At 49.3% G+C, this 21,946-nt stretch overlaps 2 protein-coding genes across 2 annotated transcripts; both read right to left on the minus strand.

The window, feature by feature from the left end:
* Positions 1-7,468: 7,468 nt before the first annotated feature.
* LOC111082280 (tumor necrosis factor receptor superfamily member wengen) lies at positions 7,469-14,655 on the minus strand. Its single transcript, XM_041595581.1, has 5 exons — positions 14,524-14,655; positions 12,657-13,269; positions 12,301-12,532; positions 8,332-8,514; positions 7,469-7,809 (listed from the first exon to the last, which is right to left on the minus strand). Exons 2-5 carry the CDS (start codon positions 13,266-13,268, stop codon positions 7,685-7,687), a joined length of 1,152 nt encoding a protein of 383 aa, XP_041451515.1. The 5' UTR covers position 13,269; positions 14,524-14,655; the 3' UTR covers positions 7,469-7,684.
* Positions 14,656-20,550: 5,895 nt separating this feature from the next.
* LOC111082350 (protein valois-like) lies at positions 20,551-21,700 on the minus strand. Its single transcript, XM_041595522.1, has 2 exons — positions 21,004-21,700; positions 20,551-20,915 (listed from the first exon to the last, which is right to left on the minus strand). The coding sequence occupies exons 1-2, from the start codon at positions 21,698-21,700 to the stop codon at positions 20,551-20,553; spliced, it is 1,062 nt and encodes a 353-aa protein (XP_041451456.1).
* Between the last annotated feature and the right edge of the window lie 246 nt (positions 21,701-21,946).

Here is a 21,946-nt window from a genome sequence, read left to right on the forward strand (position 1 = left end):
CCGACTGGGCCCGCCAAATTGGTCATTAAGTGACACGCAGACAGCACCGGGCAACACCACCACCACCACCACCACCCTGCGGTGCTGCAGTGGGGCAGGCAGGGCAGGCAGGGCAGGGCATGGGGCACTTGCATTCAGGGACATTTTAATTTGGTCTGTCAGCGGCAGACGACAAACGAGAGCCGGAACCGCAGCAGCAGCAGCAGCAGCGAGGAGAGAGTGCAGCAGGAGGCAACAATCATGGTGGGTGATGGGTGGTGGGGGAGCAGCAGTCAAACTGCAATCCGCAGCAGCGTTGGCAGACAAAACTGATTTGGCCAAAAACCTGGACACCTGACCTGGACACACACGACTCTGGCACCGTGGCACCATGGCACCCCCGGCATGCCATTCACCCTACTGCTCCTCACTGCCTCACTGCTCCACTGCCCACTGCCCACTGCTCTCTGCTCCCAGTGGCAGTGCGTGGCCGTGACAGGACATGTTGTTGATTTCTAATTTCACGCTGCGTCGTGTGAAAATCAACACCGTCACATGACCTCCACCGCTCAGTGCGGAGGAAGGGGGCGAATAGGAAATGGCAGTGGCGAGGAGTGGAGCTAAAGGGTCGCAGCAAATGGAAAACGCAGCCCGCAGAAAAACTCAGCTAATGAAGCCTAAGCGCTTGGCTTAGCGAGCAGCCTGCCCTCCGCCCCCCGCCCATGGTTAAGGGAAAATGGATTCTCGTTTAGTGCAGCGAAACGAGCAGGGGACGAGCATCAGGAAAACGCATCTGCAGGACATACTGGGCCTGCCCCACCCCCCCTGCTTAACCCTTGCCGCTGGGAACAGGCCGTCTCTGCCTGGCCGTCTGGCCGCAATCAATCTGATCCCATCTATTCTCGCCTTGCCGCAAACTACCGTTATGTGGCATGCCACCCAAACAGCCAGGCAGACACCCAGCCAGGCAGGTGGCGAAATTAGCGCTATTTCCGCCGCAAACACAACAAATACACATTAAATGGGATCCCCAGCTAACAGGCGGGGAGGGTGGAGAGATTATAGCAGAGGGGGGGGAGCGGGAGAGTGGGAGAGCAACAGCGACAGAGGAGAGCCAACTATATGCCCAGTAAGGAAACAGAGGGAACAGTGGGAACAGTGGAACAGTGGAATCAGCGACAGCGTAGAACAATGGCAGCAGCCCCTTGCCCTTGCCCCCTTGCCCCCTTGCTCTTGCCACTGCTCTTGGCCTGGCGACCAACTTGGTAAATCACCGAAATCCGCATCTTTAGCATCTTAACGGCCAATTTAGCAGGACGAAACAGGAGGGGCCAGCAGAAGGAAGGCGGCCAGAAAGAGACAAACACAACAGAAATTAGACAAAGACAAAGGCAGAGACGGAGACGGAGGCAGAGACAGAGAGAAGACAATAATAAAAGATAATAAAACAAACGTAAAGTCTGTGAAGATGGCAAGGACTCCACGGCAAGGAGGGGCGGGGCCGGTGGCGAAAAAGGATGGAGCCGGCTTGGCCTTGGAACTTCTTGGCTAAATAAAAACACTTTTGGGAACAATAGACAGCGACGAGCGTCGAGCGATATGACACTCGAGCCAACCCCCACCCCACCCACATTGGAGCAGGGACAAAACTTTTGCACTGCCACCTCCCAGGAGGAGCAGGAGAACCAAGCGGAGGAGGGTGTGGCTGAGTAGTTGCCGGCGGGCGTTTGGCATTTTTTTTGTTCTTGCCAAGCCCCCCTGAGCTGTGGCTCTGGATGCGGACACGGATCCGGGTCCTCTGCCATGCTCTCCTATCCGCCAGCTTCGTTATCTAGCCAGGGGAAAGACAGGACTGAGTTTTTGTTTAATTTTGCGTGCCGCAACGTGCAATTAAACAAAAGGATACGCTGGCAAGGGCACACAAAAGGAGGCAGCCAAAGGACACAGGTAGGTCGCCAGTTCTGGGAAAAGGCTCGAGCAATTTCCTGGGCTTCCTCGACAGTGCCCTGCCCCTGCAGGGGGTCGTCCCTTGATGAAGATCTCGCTGCCAGAGTTTCTCACGCAAAAGATACTTTTAGGCTGAAGTATCTGCGAGATGCACAAGCAAAAGATACTTTTAGGCTGATCGGCAACGGCAAGAGAGTATATCCGCTGTACATATCAATTTATTATTATGGAAATTAATATTTAAATTATTAAATTTGCCAAAAATCGAACACATTTTCGTTTTGGCGAGACTTTGTTGCCGATCCTCGTGACCCTGGCTCAATTGGACTCCATTTGGCGCCTCAAACTTTGGCTGTAAAAATAATACAGCTTTTTTTTTAACTATTTCCCGGCTGCTGATCTGCGCGTAGAATTGTTTTTACGGGCTCGGGCGAGTCCTGCCAATCAATTTTCATGATTTGTTAGTTGGAAAACGAAGACGGTTCACAGGTCGAAGAGAAGGTTTCCAGATTACACAGACTATACACGACACCCGACACCTTTTGGATGCCAAGTGCGTGGATCTGGTATCTGGAAAATATGGTGCACTACGCACTTCAATTTTAATAGATCAATTATTGAGAGAGAATTTTACTGGCCAACAAGATCCGCATATATAAGGTAGTCCTGGCGCCTGCATGGAGGTATGGCATCCAGGTATATGGTATCGCAGCGAAAAGGAACCTTGACAGGATCAGGGTGTTTCACAACAAGACCCTCCTCTGTGGTGCTGAATGGTATATGTCCGTAATAGAGACATCGCCAAATACCTTGGAGTCCCCTCAGTCCGTGACATTATTAACGAGCAAGCCACTTGGACAAACTAAGGAGTCACCCGAACGTCCTCGCTAGAAGATTGGTAGGGAACAGAACCAGGCGAGGGTTAAACCGCATCCATCCGTCCGACTTGGCCGCCAGGAACATAAATTCCATAAATTCAACAATCTCCGTTTTCATCCGTTGGTCCCGCATTTAACTTAAAAAAGTAAATAGAAATTGTCCTTGACCCTTAAGAAAAGTTGCTAATCAACAGTAACAGTACGTTAAGTACTACTTTATTGTGTGTGATAATTGTTTAGAATAAACATACATAAGGAAATTTAAAAAAACGAGAAGGAACGTGTGAGTCGCTTCTGGGGACGCGACTCTACTTATACCCGTACTCAGTCAGTATATACATTTTTGAGCATATTATTTTTTAGAATTTTAGAAAACATTTTTTTGCTACATCTGCTATCTACATATACATATACAATGTATGTTCTACATCTAACATGTAGATTGTACATGTACCATTTATATTCTACATCTCCTTCGCTAGGGGTTGCTCGCGCACTGAACGCGGCAGAGTGTACGAGCGAGAAAGAGAATTAGTAACGGATCTCATGCAGGAGAAGGCGGGGGAAGCAACTGAAAATTTCTTCATTCTGGCTATAATTATGACCCGATCCGATTCAGGTTCGGCAATCTGGTAGATATGGTCATTCTCTACTGCGTTTTTAATTTTAGCGTATCTTTAAAATTTTGGCTGCCACAGATTTTCGTCCTTTGTGTGGGCGGAAGGGGGCGGGGCGCAATTTTGAAATACACTTGTAACCGTGTGATATCACATGAGTCTGGAAACAAAATTTGGTTCCTCTAGCTTTTTTAGTCTCTGAGATCCAGGCGTCAAACAAGACGGACAGACGGACATGGCTATATCGACTCGGCTATTGATGCTTATCAAGAATATATATACTTTATGGGGTCGGAAACGTTTCCTTCTCTGCGTTACACACATCCACTTTTACCACAAATACAACATATATACAATGTACCCCTTAACTCTTCTTTGAGTACGGGTATAAAAAAACTGAAGAAGTCAGTCGACATCTTCCAATCGAGATGTATTCCACAAGCAGCTGCAGTTGGGCACTTCTCTAACGAGGTCCAACGAGACCAAAAAATTATATGTAAAAGAAAACACACACATTTCCATATAATTCTGTCGCGATAATAATAATTAGATTAACTTTGAGGTTAAACCCCATTCAAATAAGCAAAAGTTCACTTTTTTTTAACTTTAATTTTTTGGTATTTTATACTCACGTTTTCTATCACGATTATCTCCTATAAGAATGACATCAGTACACAACATTTATCAGAGACTTGCATCAATATATCATCACCTCAGCTTTCGATGAAATCTGAGCTGGAATTGATCGCCGCGAAAACCACTTCCGTATTTGTCCCGTGCGAGTGCCTTGCTTTTTGGCAAACACCTCAAAAACCAACAGCTGCCCAAAATCAACATTAGCAGCAGTCATAGGGCTAGTCAAGAGGTGTGTCTTAGAGGTAAATAAATGTTGGAAAATCCCCCTTTTTTTTTTTGCCTTTCTGCCACTTGCAGTGCAGTCGTACGCCCCCCGGTTCGCCCACAGAAAAATGCCCATATCAAGATAAGTCGTAAATATTATGTATTCGAAAAGGAAACGGAAACGAAGAGGGAAACGGAGAGGGAAACGGAGAGGGTAACGGAGAGTGGGCGGGCTGTTCCATTGTAACAAGTTCATTCTCTTTTTATGGTCAGCATGTCCGTTCAAGGCGTGCCATAAGTGTGCGAACTCCTTTCAGGAAAGACTTCTCCACGAGTCCTTGCTGCTCGTGTAAAGTCCCCAAGATCATTCTGCCTCTGCTGCTTTCTGCCACTCTGACAATTTACCCCACGCCATTGGCCAGGAAACTCATTTCCTCTCTGGCGGCCACTCCACTCCACTACCCTCTCCATCCCCTCCCCACTTAATAGTGCTGCTGGTCGATCGTTTTGCAATTTTCATTTCGCATTTCCGCTGTGCATTCAACGTGTTGCTCGGCAAGCGGCAAGCGGCAACGTTTCTCGGCCAATGGCCAATGGCCAGCGGAAGCGGGCCAAAAAGGCCCGCACAATATCGCAAAAGTCCAAATGCGCATCCAAAGCGTATCAAATGGCAGGCCAGGCCAGGCAGGGTAGCCAGACTTGGACAGGTTGGCTTGCCCAATGGCTAAGTGCCAGAAATCCGAAAAGGTGAGCGACGTGCGCATTCCAATGGGCACCCCCCCCACCCCCTCCCTGTACATCCACTGAGAGTACGGCCTTGCGAGTGGCCCGTACGTACCGCTTCCAGTAGTATCCATTCAACATTCAACATTCGATACCCGATACCCGATATTTAATGTTCGGCATTCACCCATTCAACATTCAACATTCAGCATTCAGCATTTTCCATTCCCCATTCAATTGCCGTGGCGCTATTTTTGATTCATTGAGCAATTGGCAATCACGTCCTCAACAACAACTAAAAAAAGAAGAGAAGAGAAGAGCCGCAATCAGGCAGCCAAAATAAATACCGACAGCCCCTCCCCCACAGACACACACTCACCTCCGAATGGATATGGGGATATGGGGATATGGCATTTGGATTTATGGACAGCTGCCTGTCCCCGCCAAGTTGCCGCTTAGCGCTAATGTTCACTTCCTTCCGCTCTCGTTCTTTACGACTTATCAGTTTCAAGTGCATCTTCATCTGCCACTGCCACTGCAGCAGCGAGCAGCGAGCAGCTGTGACAATGCAGCCCGCACGTTGCATGTTAAAAATATCACAAATGAATTGTGGCATGTGCCACAGTGCCACAGTACTCGGCCGGAGTTGTAGAGCGGCTGAAATTCGAACTGACGGCGCCACAGAGAGTGAAGGATGCCAGATTATAGATTACAAAATGCAGTCCAGATCATGGCAGATCGATTAGGAATGGCTCGCCAGCAGCACCCAGTGCTATATAGCCCAGCCATGCCCCATAGTGTGTGGCATACAGCGGGCTTTGGCCTGGGGAATAGCACCAAAAGACTCTGCAATTCTCCGCGCTGTTCGCTCTCCTCCGCTCTCTGCTCTCTGCTAATTTATGCCACGTCGCGGCTAATTAATTTCTGCTGGGCAAGCCATCATGGCCGGCACGGGCACGGGTACGGGGTACGTGGAACGGGGGGGAGGGAGGCAACAACTATCTGAAATCAGAAACTCTCGCGGTCCGTGCATGGAATGGCCAATGGCCAATGGGCAAATGGGCAAATGGAACTGGCATTTTCATTGGAAATGTTTTGCGCGTTTTTCTGTACTTATACAAATTTCATTTGCCATAGCCATAGGCCATAGCCATAGGCTATAGCCCCACGGGCTGCAGCTGCGATGTACAAGCAGCGACAGCAATCATTTAAGATTGTGTAACTGCAAAACAACAAGCGAACAAGCAGCATTACATTAATAAATGCAAAGCCATTCTACATCTGCATAGACATATACGGATAGAGGGGACAGGCGGACGGGCGGACGGGCGGCACAGGCTGGACTGGACTGGACTGGACATTTTCAATGTTAACTCGGAGACAAAATTCTCGAATAATGCAAATTGGAAATGTGCAAAGTGCACCCAACGCTGAATAGAAACAGGCACAGGGTGTGGGAAGGGAGGGGAAGGGGAGGGGCCTAGCTGCAGCGACGGGCTATTTCCATTTTCATTTCCATTGAAAGACGTTTCCTGGCCTGCGCCACGGCATTCCCATTAGGCAACGCCTCTCTGCCTCTCTGCCCACCCGCTGGCACATGGCATGGCATGACATCTATTACCCCCCTCCCCCACCGCCACTATGAGAGATTAGAAGGCGTGGCAGATGCTGTGGGCTGTCCACTGTAGACACTGTGGTGCCCCCCATTGCATCCCATTGGATATAAAGCAAAGACACGGATCGCATTCATAGAACCTTTTTATTGTTGTTTTTATTGTTGTTGTTGTTGTTGCACACTGAATAGCACTTAGAATATTGTATAAGACACTTCTTCGATTCATCTTCGATTAGCATTAGTTATCATTTATTATCGTTATCGTTATCGTTTAACATTAACATTAGGCGTTACATTTAGCTGGGATTAGCGATCGATTCTGGCCCCCCGGTTACTCCCACCCCGCCCCCGGATCTGCTTGTTCGAATTTTAAATATTAAATATTTTCTCTCCGGTTAATGGATCTGCATTATCCGACTATATACGTATGTAATATCTATGTGTATGTGTATGTATGTATTTATGTATATTAGCTTGGATATGCTACCGATATTTGCTTGGTTATCCCCACTCCTCGTTCCACCATTCCCCCATTGTATCGCTGCCCGTCCGTTGAACGTCGAGTTCGATTTGTGCCCTTAATATGTACATTAAGTAGAATTTGTTAATCATAATCATTGTATGTATATATCTGATGCCACACATGCTCGGCTCCTCCTGCAAATATATACAAAAAAGAAAAAAAAAAAAAAAAACATTTCGCTCCCAGTGAATGGGGGTGGGGTGGGGGGGGGGGTTCTGTTCTCCTCTGCTCCTTTCTCGCATTACAAACAAGTCAACATAACATTTTTTAATTAAATATTAGGACAAAAAAAGAAGTATCAAGTAGCATAAAATAAGATTAATATAATTATTAATTAATAATTAATAATAGAAAAAATAATAATAATAATAATAATAATTCGATGATTCCCAATTCTGATTTTTTAAGCTGTTAGGCTGTTTGTACACTCTCGTTTCCGATGCTGGGGGGATGCTGTGGTGGGTTCTCCTCCCGGTTTTCGGTTTCCTGTTTTCCGTTTTCGGCTTCCTGTTTTCCGTTTTCGGCTTCTCATTCGCTGGAACTTTCCCAGCTGGTACGCCGATCAACCCTTGGAGCTGGCACCCACTCCCCCCATCAGGCCCCCACCGTTGTTCTCCTCAATGTAGACATTGCCGGGCTGCAGGGTCTTCAGAATCCGTCGCTCCTGATGCTTGCCCTGATGTTTCTCTGCAAAAGAGCGGGGAAAGAGGCCGAAGATGAGTTGGGCAGGCCACAAGCGTGGCTGTCAAAATTGAATGACAGTCACCCCCCCCATCCCCCCACCACCCACCCAGCCCTCCGTTCAGCAGCATTAAAATTCCGTTTGCATCTCAGTCCCAGAGTACCAGTAGCAGCAGTCCCAATTCAGTTTCCAATTTGCATTTCGGCTGCCTGCTGCCTGCCTCCGATCGACAGTCGACAGGACGGACGGACGGACGGACGGACGGACGGACGGACGGACGGAGGAACGTTGATGGGGCCATTAAGCGGCTATTGTCGCCGCCCAGGAGTGATATCGATTTAAATGCAAATTGCACGCCCCTTCTCGCCCGGAGACTCCCAAGAGTCGCTGGTATGGACGCCCCTCTGCTTGCTACGATCCCGAAACCCGATCCCGCTGGTAGTCCTAGCGCAAACGCCCACCCGCCAGGCCCCTCAAGTGGCTGGCTGGCTGGCTGGCTGGATGGCCCCGAAGGACACTACACTTACCAGGCAGCAGCACATGTTGCGGCTGAAAGATCCCCGACTGCGCCGCCGTGGCCAAAGTCGCATGCGTGGCGGCAGCGGGCAATCCGCGCAGGGCGTCCGCATTGCCAATGAAGAAGGTTCCGCCGTCCAGGCTCTGCACCTCCGCCAGCTTGGCCATCAGCTTCGTCGACAGCTCCTCCACGTCTGCAAATAGAGAGACAAATAGAGGGAAATGAGTCAGGGATTGTGGCGGTGTGGGAAAAGCCTTGGGACCGATCAATGCTTCGATATTTAATTAAATGGCGCAGGAAATCGCTTCATGGAGAGTGGCACGAGGCATGGTGCAGGGGCGCATGGGGGCATGGGGCATGAATTGTAAACAAGAGGCGCTCCCAGCAGATAATTTATCATTTATTTATAAACCTCCTTCTGCCATCATCGCCTGATGCGGGGGCAGAATCAGACCGAAAAAGAAAATTAAGTTCCATTGCCCAACGGCCTCGCTTGGCGAGGCTCTATGCTCGATGCCTCGATCTCTGGCGGCCGTTCATCGGTTTTTTTTTCTTTTTCTTTTTATTATAAACAAATGGCTGGCAAGCGGCAGCAACAATAAAATCTTGTCGAAACACTCGAACGCCTCGAACGGAAAACAGAGCAAAGAAAAGCATTGGCTGGGGGTTGGGGGAAAAACAAACGGCCCAGGCATCGACCGATTTTCCGAATTTCAGAATTTTTTGCGCAGTTCAATTTCCCAATCTGCCCCCTCCCACCACACCCCACCGCCAACCGAGCACCGAGACTGCTGCAGAGACTGCTGCTCCAGAGTCCAGAGCAAGGGGCATATGTGGTGCCTTTTGTTTTTGTTTGGGAAAACTTTCCGTTTTCCGTGGAAAAACCATTTCTTCGCTTGGGCTCTGGAGATTCTCTCATGGCAGCTGATTAGTAAATAAAACCAACAACGAAATAAATCAAAGGCCAGGAAACAAAGCAGCGAAGAGACTTTGATTCGTGGCCTGCGACTGCGACTGGGGACTGGCGACTGGGAAGAAGAATAAACAGAAGAATAACGGACCACTCCCAGAGTGGACTATCACCTTCCTCTTTCCCTTCCCCCTGATCTGCGTGTAGGTGAAACCTACAAAGGATTCTCCTACCATGGCACAAGCGATCCCCCCATTCGCTCCCCTCCGCACACTTTGACTCGATCATCATCGCCCCGCCCATGCCCATTCCCATCCTCGAATGGAGGATATGCTGGGGGAGTTCTATTTTTGGCTGCAAGCCGTAAAACTGCCGCGAACATCGGCGAACAAACGGAGCGAGGCACAGCCACAGACATTGCAACATTTGTGCAACATTCTCATCTGCAGCAGCAGTAGCAGCAGCAGCAGCAGCAACAGCAGCAGATCTTGGCAGTTGCCTCGTGCTGCAAAATTTATCGTCTGCCCCGCGCGTGCCACACATTTCCATGTGTAAGTCTCGGAGTCTCGCTCTCTCTTGGAGTCGAGGGAGGCAGGCAAGTTTTGGGGTTGCACATGGGTTGGGCAATTGTCAATATTGCACTTGAATGCCGCCTGTTGCAGTAACAGTTGCTGCTGCCGTTGCTGTTGCTGAAGTGGCACCTTCGTGCGGCGCAAACAACTTCCTGTAGTGGCAGCAGCTGGTCGATGTTCAATCATTAGGGAAAGAGTCAGAGAGCAAATAGGGATGGGGGGATCCGTACACATGTATTTATAGATCCCTTGAGGCGGAAGCAGGGCACAGCAACAACAGCAGCAGCAGCAACAGCAGCAGCAGCAGCGGCAGTGGGCGTGTACGGGCGTGGGGAAACTCCGCTTCAAGTGTACTCCCTTCGACTCCCTTCCCGACCCTTCCCCTGCGCACACACACATTTCCCTGTCGCACTATTTTCATCTGTCGATGATCACCGAATTCTCCCTGTATTTCCCCCCTGCCTGCCTGCCTGCCTGACTGCCTTTCCCCTGCCATTGCCATTTGGGCATTTCCTGCCTGTTGCCTTCTGCCTGCTGGTTGACATGGAAACATGTTTTTCCGGCGCTGTGACATGATTTTCTAAATTTCCTCACACACAAACATCCGCTTGTCCTTGAGCGGCAACAGAAGTGGGGCCGGGGCGGGGCGGTGCGGCGTTTGTTTTACCTGAGAATAAAAAAAAAATCAAGAAGAGATTCGCTTCCGGCAAAGCAACGACACTGGCAGTAGATTCTGCTGCCTGCCACTGCCACTGCCACTGCAGTTCCATAAATTTTCCACGCTGCACTTTTCATTTTCGTTTTCTTTCGTTCGCGGGGTGTTGCAGTTGCATGCGTGGGACACGCTCTGAATTATGATTACACGGAGCACAACAACAACAACAACAACAACAAGAGATTCCCCTATCAAAACACGCCATAAATTTCCACGCAAGAAGCGACAGGCGGAGCGGACGGCTGAAAAGTGTGGAAAGTTCATCTTGCCACTCAACAATGCTGTTCCCTTTCTTTTTTTTCTTTTTTTTTTTTTTAGGATTTTAGCTGAATTCTGCATTTTTTTCGACTAATGTGGTTCATGCTGCTGCTGCTGCTATTGCTGCAACATGTGGCCCCCGTCTGGACTACAGACTACGGCCTGCAGCCTGCACACAGCACATGGCAGAACATAGAGTCCTGAGGGGGGGCGAGGCGGGTAAAAGAGTGCTAGGAGGTCGGTCTGTCTGCCCATTAGCATTGATTGGCCAGCACTGAATCGTGGGGAGGATCTTCCCTGGATCTTCCATGGATCTGCCTTGGCAGCAGACATCAAAGTATCAGGGCAGTGGCATTCCCCACTTGAGAGACTCACTCCCAGTGCCACTCCCCACTCCCCACACCCCACACCCACTCCCACTCCCTTCATTGTCAAGGGCACCACCAGCTCTGCTCTGCTCTTGTTCTTCCTTGGGGCAAAGAAGGGCAGGGCAGCCTCTCTTCCCCTGTCTTGGACTTGTGCCTCTGTTCATGTCGCTGCCTTCTGCCTCCTGCCTTCTGCCTCTAGGGGCAATTAGTCGCCATTTCGATTGTCGTTGCGGTCAAGTGGTGAAATGGCTGCCACAGCCGGAGCCAGAGAAGATCCACATACGTGTATATATGGAGCCACAGTGCCTGCTAATTGTGTGTGCTCGCCCTCGCTTCTTCTTTCATGTATTTTGCATGCAAGCCGCGTCGTTGGCTTCGTCGTTGTTGTCGTCGTTGTCGTCGCCGACGCACATGCGCCAAATATTTGGACGATTCGTTCTACTTTGGCAGCAGGCGGCGGTGGCGGCGGCGGCACAGGCGCAGTCTCCCCTCATTTACGTGGGAAGGGGAGTGGATTGGACCCATTGGCCAGGCCAGGCCAGGCGACTCACGCACTCACCTCTGACTCTCGCGGCGGCTCGTTAATATGCTCCTCCGAGCACAGGCGCTGATCTGATCCGATCCGAAGCGATCCTCTCTCGTGCAACAAGTCGCTGGAAATATGCGCAGAGAGAGCGGAGAGGAGAGTAGAGGGAGAGTCGGAGTGGAGCGGCGCGGCGCGGAGTTTTGCAATCCCGATGCAGAGATTTGAGATTCCCTGAGCGGACAGGCTGGCTGGGTGTCACGCGGGGGCAGTCATACATCAAAGTGTCGTGTTCTGGTGCCCGTCGCCTTATAAATATGTATGCGGCTTCTTTGCCTTAGGGCTTCGCCACTCTTTGTCGCTGCTGAGGGGCAGGGCAGACAGGTGGCAGCGTGGGCACTTGGGAATGCGAGGCATGCAGCGATTTGGGCATTTGTAATGGACAGAATGGGAATGAGACTCTTGGTCGGGGGAAACACGTTCTGCATCCACAATCAACAGGGAGAGGGAGAGAGCCCCAAGAGAGAGAGAGAGCGTGTGAAAGTCCACAGAAGAATGCAAGTAGCAAATTCTCGTGGTCTCCAGGGAGACAACAGGGGGGACAAAAGGGAGACAAATGGGAGAAAAACCCACCTTGATCCAAGCGCCGCTCCATGCGTCGCCACTGGCGCATGTGATGGATGAGGATGCAGGCGGCCACCGAGAAGAAGATGAGGCAGGTGAGGACGGCCACATAGAGTACGCCCGTCTGCCAGTCGAGGGCCCAGGCGGCGGCCGCCTCCTGGGCCCGCTGCAGCTGCTCGTGGGTCAAGTGCTGCAGCGGTGCATCCTGATCGAAGTGCTCATACTCGGAGGACTTTCGGCGCTGCAAAGCAAAGACAAAGACAACAAAAATGTAAGAAAAATGCAAAAAAATGCAAAAAAAAAAAAAAAAAAAAAAAAAAGAAGTGCAGCCAATGGTCGCTCTCTCTCTCCGTGCCTGGTCTTACCTCCTTCCAATTGGGCTCTGTCTTGGCGAGAACGACCCAATCGATCTTCAAGTCGTAGATGGAGCCGCAGATGGTGTTCGTGTGCAGCTGGCATGGACGCAGTGGGATCATCTCGCCCTGGCAGACGGTGCAGGCGGTGCACTTGTTCCGCAACGGATCCCACCAGTGCTGTGGGGCGCAGGGTGAGCTGGAGGCGATGCTTAATGCAGATCCAGATACTGATGTGGATGTGGATGTGGATGCGGATGCGGATGTAGCAGCTGCCGATGATGCAGCTGCAGTACCTAGGGAGCAGGTTGTGGAGAGCAAAAGCAGTGCCAAATATGTGACTGGCGCCCGCCACGTGTTGCTGCATCTCGCTGCTGCTGCTCCTGCTGCTGCTGCTGCTGCTATGGCATCATCCGATGTTGCATCTGTGTAGGCATTGCTGGTGCTGTGTCGCCTTCGTCGGCGCTTGTGAAATGTTTTACTGCTGCTATTTCTGCTGCTGTTGTTGCTGTTGAAGTGGGATGAAGTGCTGTGGCTAATCCTTCTACTCGTGGTTACTCGTTTCGTTGCTGCTGCTGCTGCTGCCGCTCCTCCAGAGCTGTGGGGCAGTCTTGGCGGCATCATACTGCAAAGAGTGGGAAAATGGAAATTCTATTTTGTTGCTTTGTGAAAAAGTGAAAGAGTTTTGGAGTTTCCCAGGCCCATTCTCAGAGGGGGAGGGCTCCACTTGGCTCCACAGCTGGAGATCGCAGAACCCCTCTCCGATCCCTTCTTTGAGTCTGGTCTGGTCTGGTCTGTCTGCTTCTGTTGCCTGTTGCCTGTTGCCTGTTCTACGAACATCATCATCATCAGCGCCTATAAAAATAATTCGCGCAACGGCAAACTAATAAACGGCCAACGGCCGTCGTCATGATAATGATAATGCTGCTGATAATGCGACGACGACGCCAGCTCTCCGCCATCATCGTCAGCAGCAGCAGCAGCAACAGCAACAGCAACAGTAAGTGGCAGTAGCAGTGGCGACTGATGATCATCATCATCATGTTGATGATTATGATTATGATGATTGCGATCATAAATGCGCGTACAGTTTGCAATCAACTTTAATGGGGGGTGCCTCTGTCTCACTGTCTCTCTGCCTCTCTGCCTCACTGCCTCACTGCCTCTCTGATCTCTGCGTCTGCTCCCTGACTCCCTGCCTCTCTGCTTCTCTGCCTTTGACAGTCGCGTCCCGCCCATTGGGGGGTTCATTGCTCAAGAGACTCGCGGATTGTTTTTGTGTTGTTTTTCAGTTTCTTTTCTCTGTTTATGTTTATGTTTATGTTCTTTTGCCTGTTCTCTGCTGTGCTTAATCTGCGCTTCTGCTCCCAACCCAAGATTCAACTCTGCCGCCGAACGATTCGATTCGATTCCTTCCTTGAAAATCCAACGATTCAAACTATTTTATAGACGTCGCAGGAGGTGGAGCCACTGCCACTGCCACTGACACAACGATTATTATTTATGCAGCGAATGTGACGCGACGGGAGGGACCAGCCAAAGCAGGAAGGAAGGGAAAGAGTAGAAGGAAATAAGAGAGTGGGAGGGAGGGATTCACACACACACACACACACAGGTCCGTCGTTCACTCCTGACTTCCGCTCGACGGGGGGTTCCTAGACTGCGACGATCAGACTGCGTCGCCTCGTCTCGACTCGTCTCGACTCGTTTGAGTATTCCAAAATATCCATTAAAGGGAGGAGGGCTCCTGGGACACTATTAGAAGATTTCCTATCCCCTATCCGCTTACCCTTTTCCCTTTCCCTTTCCATTTCCATTTTCCATTTCCCCTGTCCCTAATTCCGCTGGCAGCAATCACTTCCATTCATAACTCACTCACGAACTCTTTTCGTTGGTGGGGGTGGGGGGAGAGGCACTTGTTCGCTGGGAAGCGGGGGAAGCTACCCGAAGGCTACCCTCAGCCGAAGAGCAGCGCAGAGCAATGACAGACAGCAGCCCGCGCGCAAACGTAGAAAACGGAACGGGGAACGTGAAACGGGGAACGTGAAACGTGGAACGAGTAGGGAATAGCAGCAGAATAGCAACAGCCAACAGCCAACAGCAACAGGAAGAAGAAATATTTAATTAAAATCAACCATTACCGTGGCGTAGTCGCCATAACCAGCGGGTGGGGCAGCCAGTGGCCGTGGCAAGTGCTGCACAAGTGCTGCGGGCTGGCTTGGGTTGGGTTCATGGCGTGGCAAGGGGTTGTGCAGGCAAGAGCAAGGGGGAGGGGGAGGCGGAGGAGGAGGAGGAGGAGGAGCAGTACATATGATGGATCAATCGATCGTTTGATCGAGTGAAATTGGCGGATCAATTGACATGGTCATGGGGCTGGGGCGGGGGGTCTCATTAGCATGATCGAAACGAAACGACCGTCTCGTATCCACAATCGATCTATGCCAATGGGGGATTCCAAACAACAAGTGTCGTGGGGGTGTGGGGATCCGGTCAACAATTAGCTTTCAAATTGGATATCGAATCGGAAACCAGAGACCACAAAACACAAAACACAAAACAGAAAAGCAGAAAAGCAGAAACCACATAAGGCATTTCCTCTGTCGCAATTCTAAATTTGTTTGTCGCCGCGCACCTCGTGTCGTGGAGCCTTTCTTTTGCCTCATTAAAAACGCATTTGATTTCGATTCGATTAGATTTTATTTGGATGCAATGTTCCGGCTTCTGCCCGCTCCCCCACCACACTCTCTCTCTCGCCTCTCTCGCCTTGAAAACGTGACAAACGATGGGCTGGATCCCAGAGCTCTCGCAGCGTAGAATATTTTTATTTTTAATTTATTGAATTGGCAATAGCAAAAGTTTCTTGGCCGTAGATCGCCTCTGAATTTGGAATATTCATTTGAATTTTATATCATTAAACGAATGTATGTAGTTCATGGCGAGACCACAAAAAACGAACGCCAATCGGTGGAGGCGACAGCAGAAGGCAGAACTGGGAGACGGGCAGCCAGAAAGCAGATCAGACCGAAGCAGATCTGGCGACACACAACACATTTTTAGACCATGTGCCACATGGAGACTTCTGGCCAAAATGGCAGCTGAATGGAGTGGGAAAGTGGATGGCGGGATGGCTGGAGAGACAGACACTGAGGCAGCCATGTAACATGGAAGGAAAGCAGCAACTTGGTTGGATTATTATAACGAGTGTGTCAGTGGCTGTGTATCTATGAGATACATTTTGGTGCGACTGCCTGGCTGTTGTTTCTGTAGCTCGTGCCTCGATTGTTGTTGTTGTTGCTGCTGCTGCGGCTGCTGCTGCTGCTGTTGTCGCCGCTGTCTGACAAACACAACAACTGACAGTGACAGCAATTTAAATCATGTTGCGTTCCTCTTATGCTGATGCTGATGCTGCCTGCCTGCCTGCCTGCCTGCCTGCCACTAATTGAGGCTGAGGCTTGCATCGGAGATCGAGAAAGTGGGAGCAGCAGGAGGAACCTGCCCATCAAAAAATGGGTCACTTAAATGGGATACCCGAGCAGCGAAGAACCCCAGAACCGATGCCGCCGAGGCACACAAAAAAGTGCCAGATCACATCTGGGGCAGCATTTGAGTGTCGACTGTTTCGTTGGCCGCATTTCCAATGCAATTACCAAAAGTGTCCAAAAGAACAGGCAGAAATCACAACGGTACCACAACGTCAGGCAGGCAGGCAGGCAGGCAGGCAGGCAGGCAACCAGCAGCCAAAGCAGCACCACATACGAATAGGAAAATCCACCAAGGGTGCGGCTGAGGGTGAGGCATGTATTTTTAACTTGCAATTTAAAATGAATTTCTCATTCGGCGAGCGAAAAACAGAGAGTACGAAAAGTATACAGAAAGATCAGTGGATGCAAATACTCGTAAATTGTACATATATGGGGGAAAAGGAACCGTAGAACGAGAGAATTTTACACTGATTTTCCAGCATTGGAAGGGGATTTTTTGTTGCATCCTTTAACCCACCCAAATGTCCCTTTTTTGTTGGGTTTGGCAAGTGGGGGGAAAGTCTCCAGCTCTTCTGTCGCGTGCAAATTTCTCTTCTAAAATTACAAGTCGGAATCTTCTTAGATTCTTGTCAAGAATTTCTTCTTTCCATTTGAGACTTGAGGCTTGACAGCCAGCAGCAACCGCCCGCCCACTCGGCCAGAGCATAGCAGAGAGGCAGAGAGAGAGAGAATCCCACAGAGAATTCAGAGGCAGAGGCAAGAGGCAGGCCCCATCCATCGCACGAACGAAGGCAGGCAGAGATTAGGAGTGAAAGAGAGGCACAGCGGCAGAGTGGCAGAGTGGCAGAGCGAAAGAGAAGCCGCGAGACATTTATTAAACTGTCAGAATGAATGCTCACGAATTTTATGATTCTGGTTTCTGTTTGTTTGTTCGGTTGTGTTTGGGTTTTGTTTCTTTTTGTCTCTGTGCCTGTTGTGTAAATTCCAAAAAAACGCGACAAAACCATTAAGCACTTTTCACGGTGCACATGGTTGGGGGGGGGGGGGGGCAGAGAGGGAATTTAATGAAGCAAAGGGGAGGAGAAAGAAGCAGCAGCAGAACTAGAGAAGATCCAAAACGCAACCTGATCAAGCGGCGGCAGCAGACAGCGAGAGAGAAAGAGAGAGAGAGACACTTTTCCGCTCAGCAATTCAAGACAGATCTCTGTGATCGATCGAAACTCCCCACCACAGAGGAGCCCCAAGTAGCGCGTCATTCGAATCATCGCTCACTCGAATTGCAAATCATCTTTCAAAGATCAGCGTAAAAACCCCGCAAAAAATGAGACAAGCAAAATGCCAAAATGTGCGAGAATTCGCTGATCCCCTGTTCGGTGGAGGGGGGTGGGTGGCTTGGAAGTGGCTAAACTGGAAGTCTGGAATCGATGTCACGGGTACAGTTGAGGCGGCTTAAAGATCAGGGGGCACATCAGATGCGGCGGCATGTGGCATCTGCATAGAACTTATTTTTATCATTTGGACAGAATTTTGACATTTCAAAACGAAGCCTGCCTAGAGGCAGTGGAGTCTGTCTGTCTGTCTGTCTCTCGTTATGTAAGCAATGGACAGGCAGAGTTCAATGTATTTTTCTCTATTTATTTACAGCCTCAAGGAGGAGGAGCAGCAGCAGCAGCAGCAAGTGCAGACTCTCCTCTACACATTTACCCTTTTTTTCCTTCCATTTCCTTCCGCTGACTTGGTGGATCTGTGGGGATCTCTTCTGCTGCTGCTGCTGCTGCTGCTGCTGTGTGTCTGCTTGAGGCAGCATTAATATATGTACATATGTACATAAATACTCGTATATCCATTAGTTTGGTGCGTCGTTGTCTGTTCTGGCAGCAGCACCCCAATGGTACAGCCAAGCGTCAGTCAGTCAGTCAGTCAGTCATTCAGTCAGTCAGTCGTTCAGTCACTCAGTCGGATTCAGAGCCAGAAACTGCCCATCGCTCTGGCTGGCTGGCTGGCTGGCTGGCTGGTTGGCATCATCATCAGTTCATCAGTTCGTCGCTTGTCAGACAACTGACTATATGGGGGTATATGGCGGCAGGGTCTGATTCTGATTCCGATTTCATTTCTCTCTTTTTTGTTTTTTTCGTTCGTTTCGTTTCGTGTCTTTTTGTTTCTGCTGCACGGCGGCACAGAGGGCTGCCTCTGTTTCTACACTCGATTTATATTTTTTATCATTTGATTTAATTCAATTCCATTCCATTTCGGTGTGTCCGCGTCCGCGTCTGCGTCTACGTCTGCTTCTGCGTTTCCCCCATCATCCTCCCTACCGCTCTCCCTCACTCCCTCCCACTAGGGGCGGAGATCATCATCATCATCATCAGCGGCAGCTTCCGAAACCGAACCGGGCACAAAACCATAAACCATAAACCATAACACACAAAACATAATGTTCTGTTCTGTTTCTGTGGAATATTCATACATACATACATACATACATACATACATACATACATATGTGCATATGTATGTACATGCATACATTTGTATTTAGAGATCTCCTCCTCGCTGTGGATGCATGTGTGGTGTGTGTGGATAGATGGATGGAGGGGCATTGGGTCTGCGTCTGCTGTCGAATAAATCACTCACTTTTTTTTTGTCGCTTTTTTTTCGCTCGTTTGTTTGTTTGTTTGTTTGTTTGTATTCTCTTCTGCGATGTGCCTTCCTCCTTCAACCTGCCGCGTGCCTCATATTTTCATACTATTTTCCTCGGGGATCCAATGGGCATACGGATGATGCTCCTCCGATCTACAGGCATGGTCGGTCACACTTGCATCGATCGATCAATGCAATGCAATCGTCAGGCGATCAATCAATCAATAAGTTGCACAGTTTTCGCTACACTTTCGCCGCGCACTTATGGGAACAACAAGAAAAAAATATGCATATATGTATCTTCTGAAGATCGCAACTTCAACGCACAACTTCACTTTCTGGTTTCGTTTCGTTTCGTTTCTGGGGTGTGTGGGTCCCTTCAAAGGCAGACGCGTTAGAACGATTTCGAAAAAAAAAAAATTGAAGCTGAATTAGTGAACGATCCGCACGGTTCGTCGTGTTCGTCTGTGCCGGTGCAATCGAGAAGAATGAATGAGTGAATAATGGAATGCATCCACGCGAAACATTCGAAATGCGGCGCGTTGATATATCACCAGACATAGAGCTGAGCTGCAAGTCCGATCCGATCGATGCTTCCTATCGATATATCGATCGGAATGATCTCAGCACGAGCGCAAGGTATATTAATGTTAGGTCCATCATTCCCATAGCTTTCTATCGATATATCGATCGGAATGATCTCAGCACGAGCGCAAGGTATATTGATTTTAGGTACAACATTCCCAGCCTACATTTTTAAGGGAATCCACGAAAACTTCTCTGCCTTCATTTAAAATGTTGTTTAAGTTAAGGGGTTTATTATATATTCTTGATCAGCATCAATCGCCGAGTCAATATATAGCCACGTCTGTCTGTCCGTCCGTCCCGATGAGCGCCTAGTTCTCAGAGACTATAAGAGCTAGAGTAACCCAACTTGGTTTCCGGACTCATGTGATTTCGCCCCACCCTCCAAGGACGAAAAAGTGTTGCAGGCAAATTTTTAAAGATACGATAAAACTAAAATGACCATATCTACCAGATTGCCGAATTTGAATCAGATCGGATCATAATTATAGCCAGAATGAAAAAATTAATTTTCAGTTGCTTCCCCCGCCTCCAACAGCAAGAGACCCGCTACTCATTCTCTGTCTCGCTCGCACATTCTGGCTCGTTCAGTGCGCGATATGCAGATTCTAAATGGTACATGTGGTAAATGTGGCAAAAAAATGACTGAGTACACGGGTATATATATAAGTAGAGTCGCGTCCCCAGAAGAGACTCACATGTTCCTTCTCGTTTTTAATAATAAATAATGTCAAACGTTTCTCCCACATTATCGATAATAGATAAGTATTTTTTGGGTCAATAAAAGCCGCCAACCAAGGCACAGCCATCTAATATACTCGTTAAAACATATACAACAAAAAATTAAGACATCTCTGAACTTGATCAAAAATGTTGATAAAAAATGTTGGTGTTAAATGATGAGCTCTGAAGGAGCAGACCAGGCATACAAATTATAGAGTACATAGCTTTGTTCAAATAGATACAACTAAATAATGATTCTTTCACTGGGAACTCTGAGTGAGCAACAGCAGAGCGAAGCTCATCATAGATCCACGTTGAAGCAGGCACAGCCAGGCGCATTCACAGAGATTAAACAAAAATTAATAAAATATATTAAAGTAGGTACTCATGTAAGAAACGATTCCGTCTTCGTCGGAAATAATGAACAATTAAAGCTAAATGATTCTTAAAACTAATGGTCGGAAATATGTAGAACGCTACTCGCCGCAGTCGCCAGCAGACTTGCCGAGTTCCTCCAGTTGATGCTTGACCATTCTGCAGCCGTATCCAACGGTGATGAGTGTCCGTGGATCGGTCCATATGGCGTCCGTTTGGCGCTGGTGGATGTTCTCTTTGGTGTAGATAAATGCCTGCTTGCCGGTGCCGTCTACTTTGGCGATTTTGACGCAAGCGGGCAAATTGCTCATGACCGCCAGATGAGCTCCATTGCTGACGATCTGTGACACAATGGCGTCCTCAAAGTATTTAGTCGTCTGCAGCAGCTTGCGCGGCACACGAATGTCCGCGATATGGACATCTCCATCGATGTCCCCCAGATAGACATGATTGTCGCCCAGCAGCTCTGTGGGAGCAGCCCAGGCGGCGCAAGTGAAGCTCAAAATGTGCGTTGTGTCGTTGAAGACGGTCGTTGAATAGAACTTTCCCGGCACGGTCATCCCATAGGCGGACGCAGCCCCCGCGATCGCAAGTAACGAACTGATTGGGCGTGCTGAGGGGCGTGGCCAGGCCCGTAAATTTGTCCGAATGGGCAACGCGAGCGTGGTAAAAACTCTCCAGCCGGGCTTCGGCAATAGTCCACAACTTCATGTCCCCATCGGCACTGGCGGACACAGACTTTTGTGGATCCGCCTTGAACACGCTCAAGTGGCTAATGGGCGCCATATGGGCATCGGCATCGTCCAACATAGACAGGCAAAAAGGTTTCTTCGCATTAATGACGGTGGGGGTGGGCCGTGTGGACCAGGCCTGCAGTTTTGTGTTGCCCAGAGCCGCCAGCAGCACATTGTTTTCCGCATAGCGTACAATGTTCACGGTGTGTTCCTCCTGCCGTTGAAAGTCCGCATTGTCCACGGTCATGTGATCGATGTTTCCCTCAGAGTAGCCAAAGAACATGCCCCACCATTGGCCTCCATCGCGGCGATTTGTAGCGACCACACAATTCTTCTCCTCATCAATGGTGATGCTGTCCCAGCAGTCGTGCAGCCGGGCTGAAAAATTCTCCGGTTGAGCCCTCACATCGGCAGCGTTCAGATTCGGATACTCCAGGTTGCCGGCCAAGTTTATATCTGTCGGTGGCTTATGGTCATCAGGCGTGCGGTACAACTCGGATGATTTTTGTGGAAACATGATGCAAAACTATTCAGCAGCAAGTTAAGGAAATAACAAAACAAGAAGAAGTAACAGAGCCAGGAAAAAAACGCGCCAATTTCGTGAACGTGCCAAACAGAACAGTGTTGTATGCCGGCACTTATCGATGGGCATGCAGCTGATGATTCTGAACTATCGTATAAGGGCGCCAGAGTGACAATTGTTTGAATTTAAAAGAATGTGATAAGGGAAATGTATCTTATCTGTATATTTATTTATTACGCT

The sequence above is a fragment of the Drosophila obscura genome, unplaced genomic scaffold (genome assembly GCF_018151105.1).
Source record: "Drosophila obscura isolate BZ-5 IFL unplaced genomic scaffold, ASM1815110v1 contig_73, whole genome shotgun sequence".
In the NCBI taxonomy this organism is placed as follows: domain Eukaryota; kingdom Metazoa; phylum Arthropoda; class Insecta; order Diptera; family Drosophilidae; genus Drosophila; species Drosophila obscura.

Excerpts from the sequence above, each read along its gene's own strand:
- LOC111082280 (XM_041595581.1), bottom strand. The coding sequence starts at position 13,268 with ATGATGCCGCCAAGACTGCCCCACAGCTCTGGAGGAGCGGCAGCAGCA. Across the intron at positions 12,533-12,656 it reads CAGAGCCCAATTGGAAGGAG|CGCCGAAAGTCCTCCGAGTA; the intron begins GTAAGACCAGGC and ends TTTGCTTTGCAG. Across the intron at positions 8,515-12,300 it reads GGAGCGGCGCTTGGATCAAG|ACGTGGAGGAGCTGTCGACG; the intron begins GTGGGTTTTTCT and ends CTCTATTTGCAG.
- LOC111082350 (XM_041595522.1), bottom strand. The coding sequence starts at position 21,700 with ATGTTTCCACAAAAATCATCCGAGTTGTACCGCACGCCTGATGACCAT. Across the intron at positions 20,916-21,003 it reads CGTCCGCCTATGGGATGACC|AGCTGCTGGGCGACAATCAT; the intron begins GTGCCGGGAAAG and ends CTGCTCCCACAG.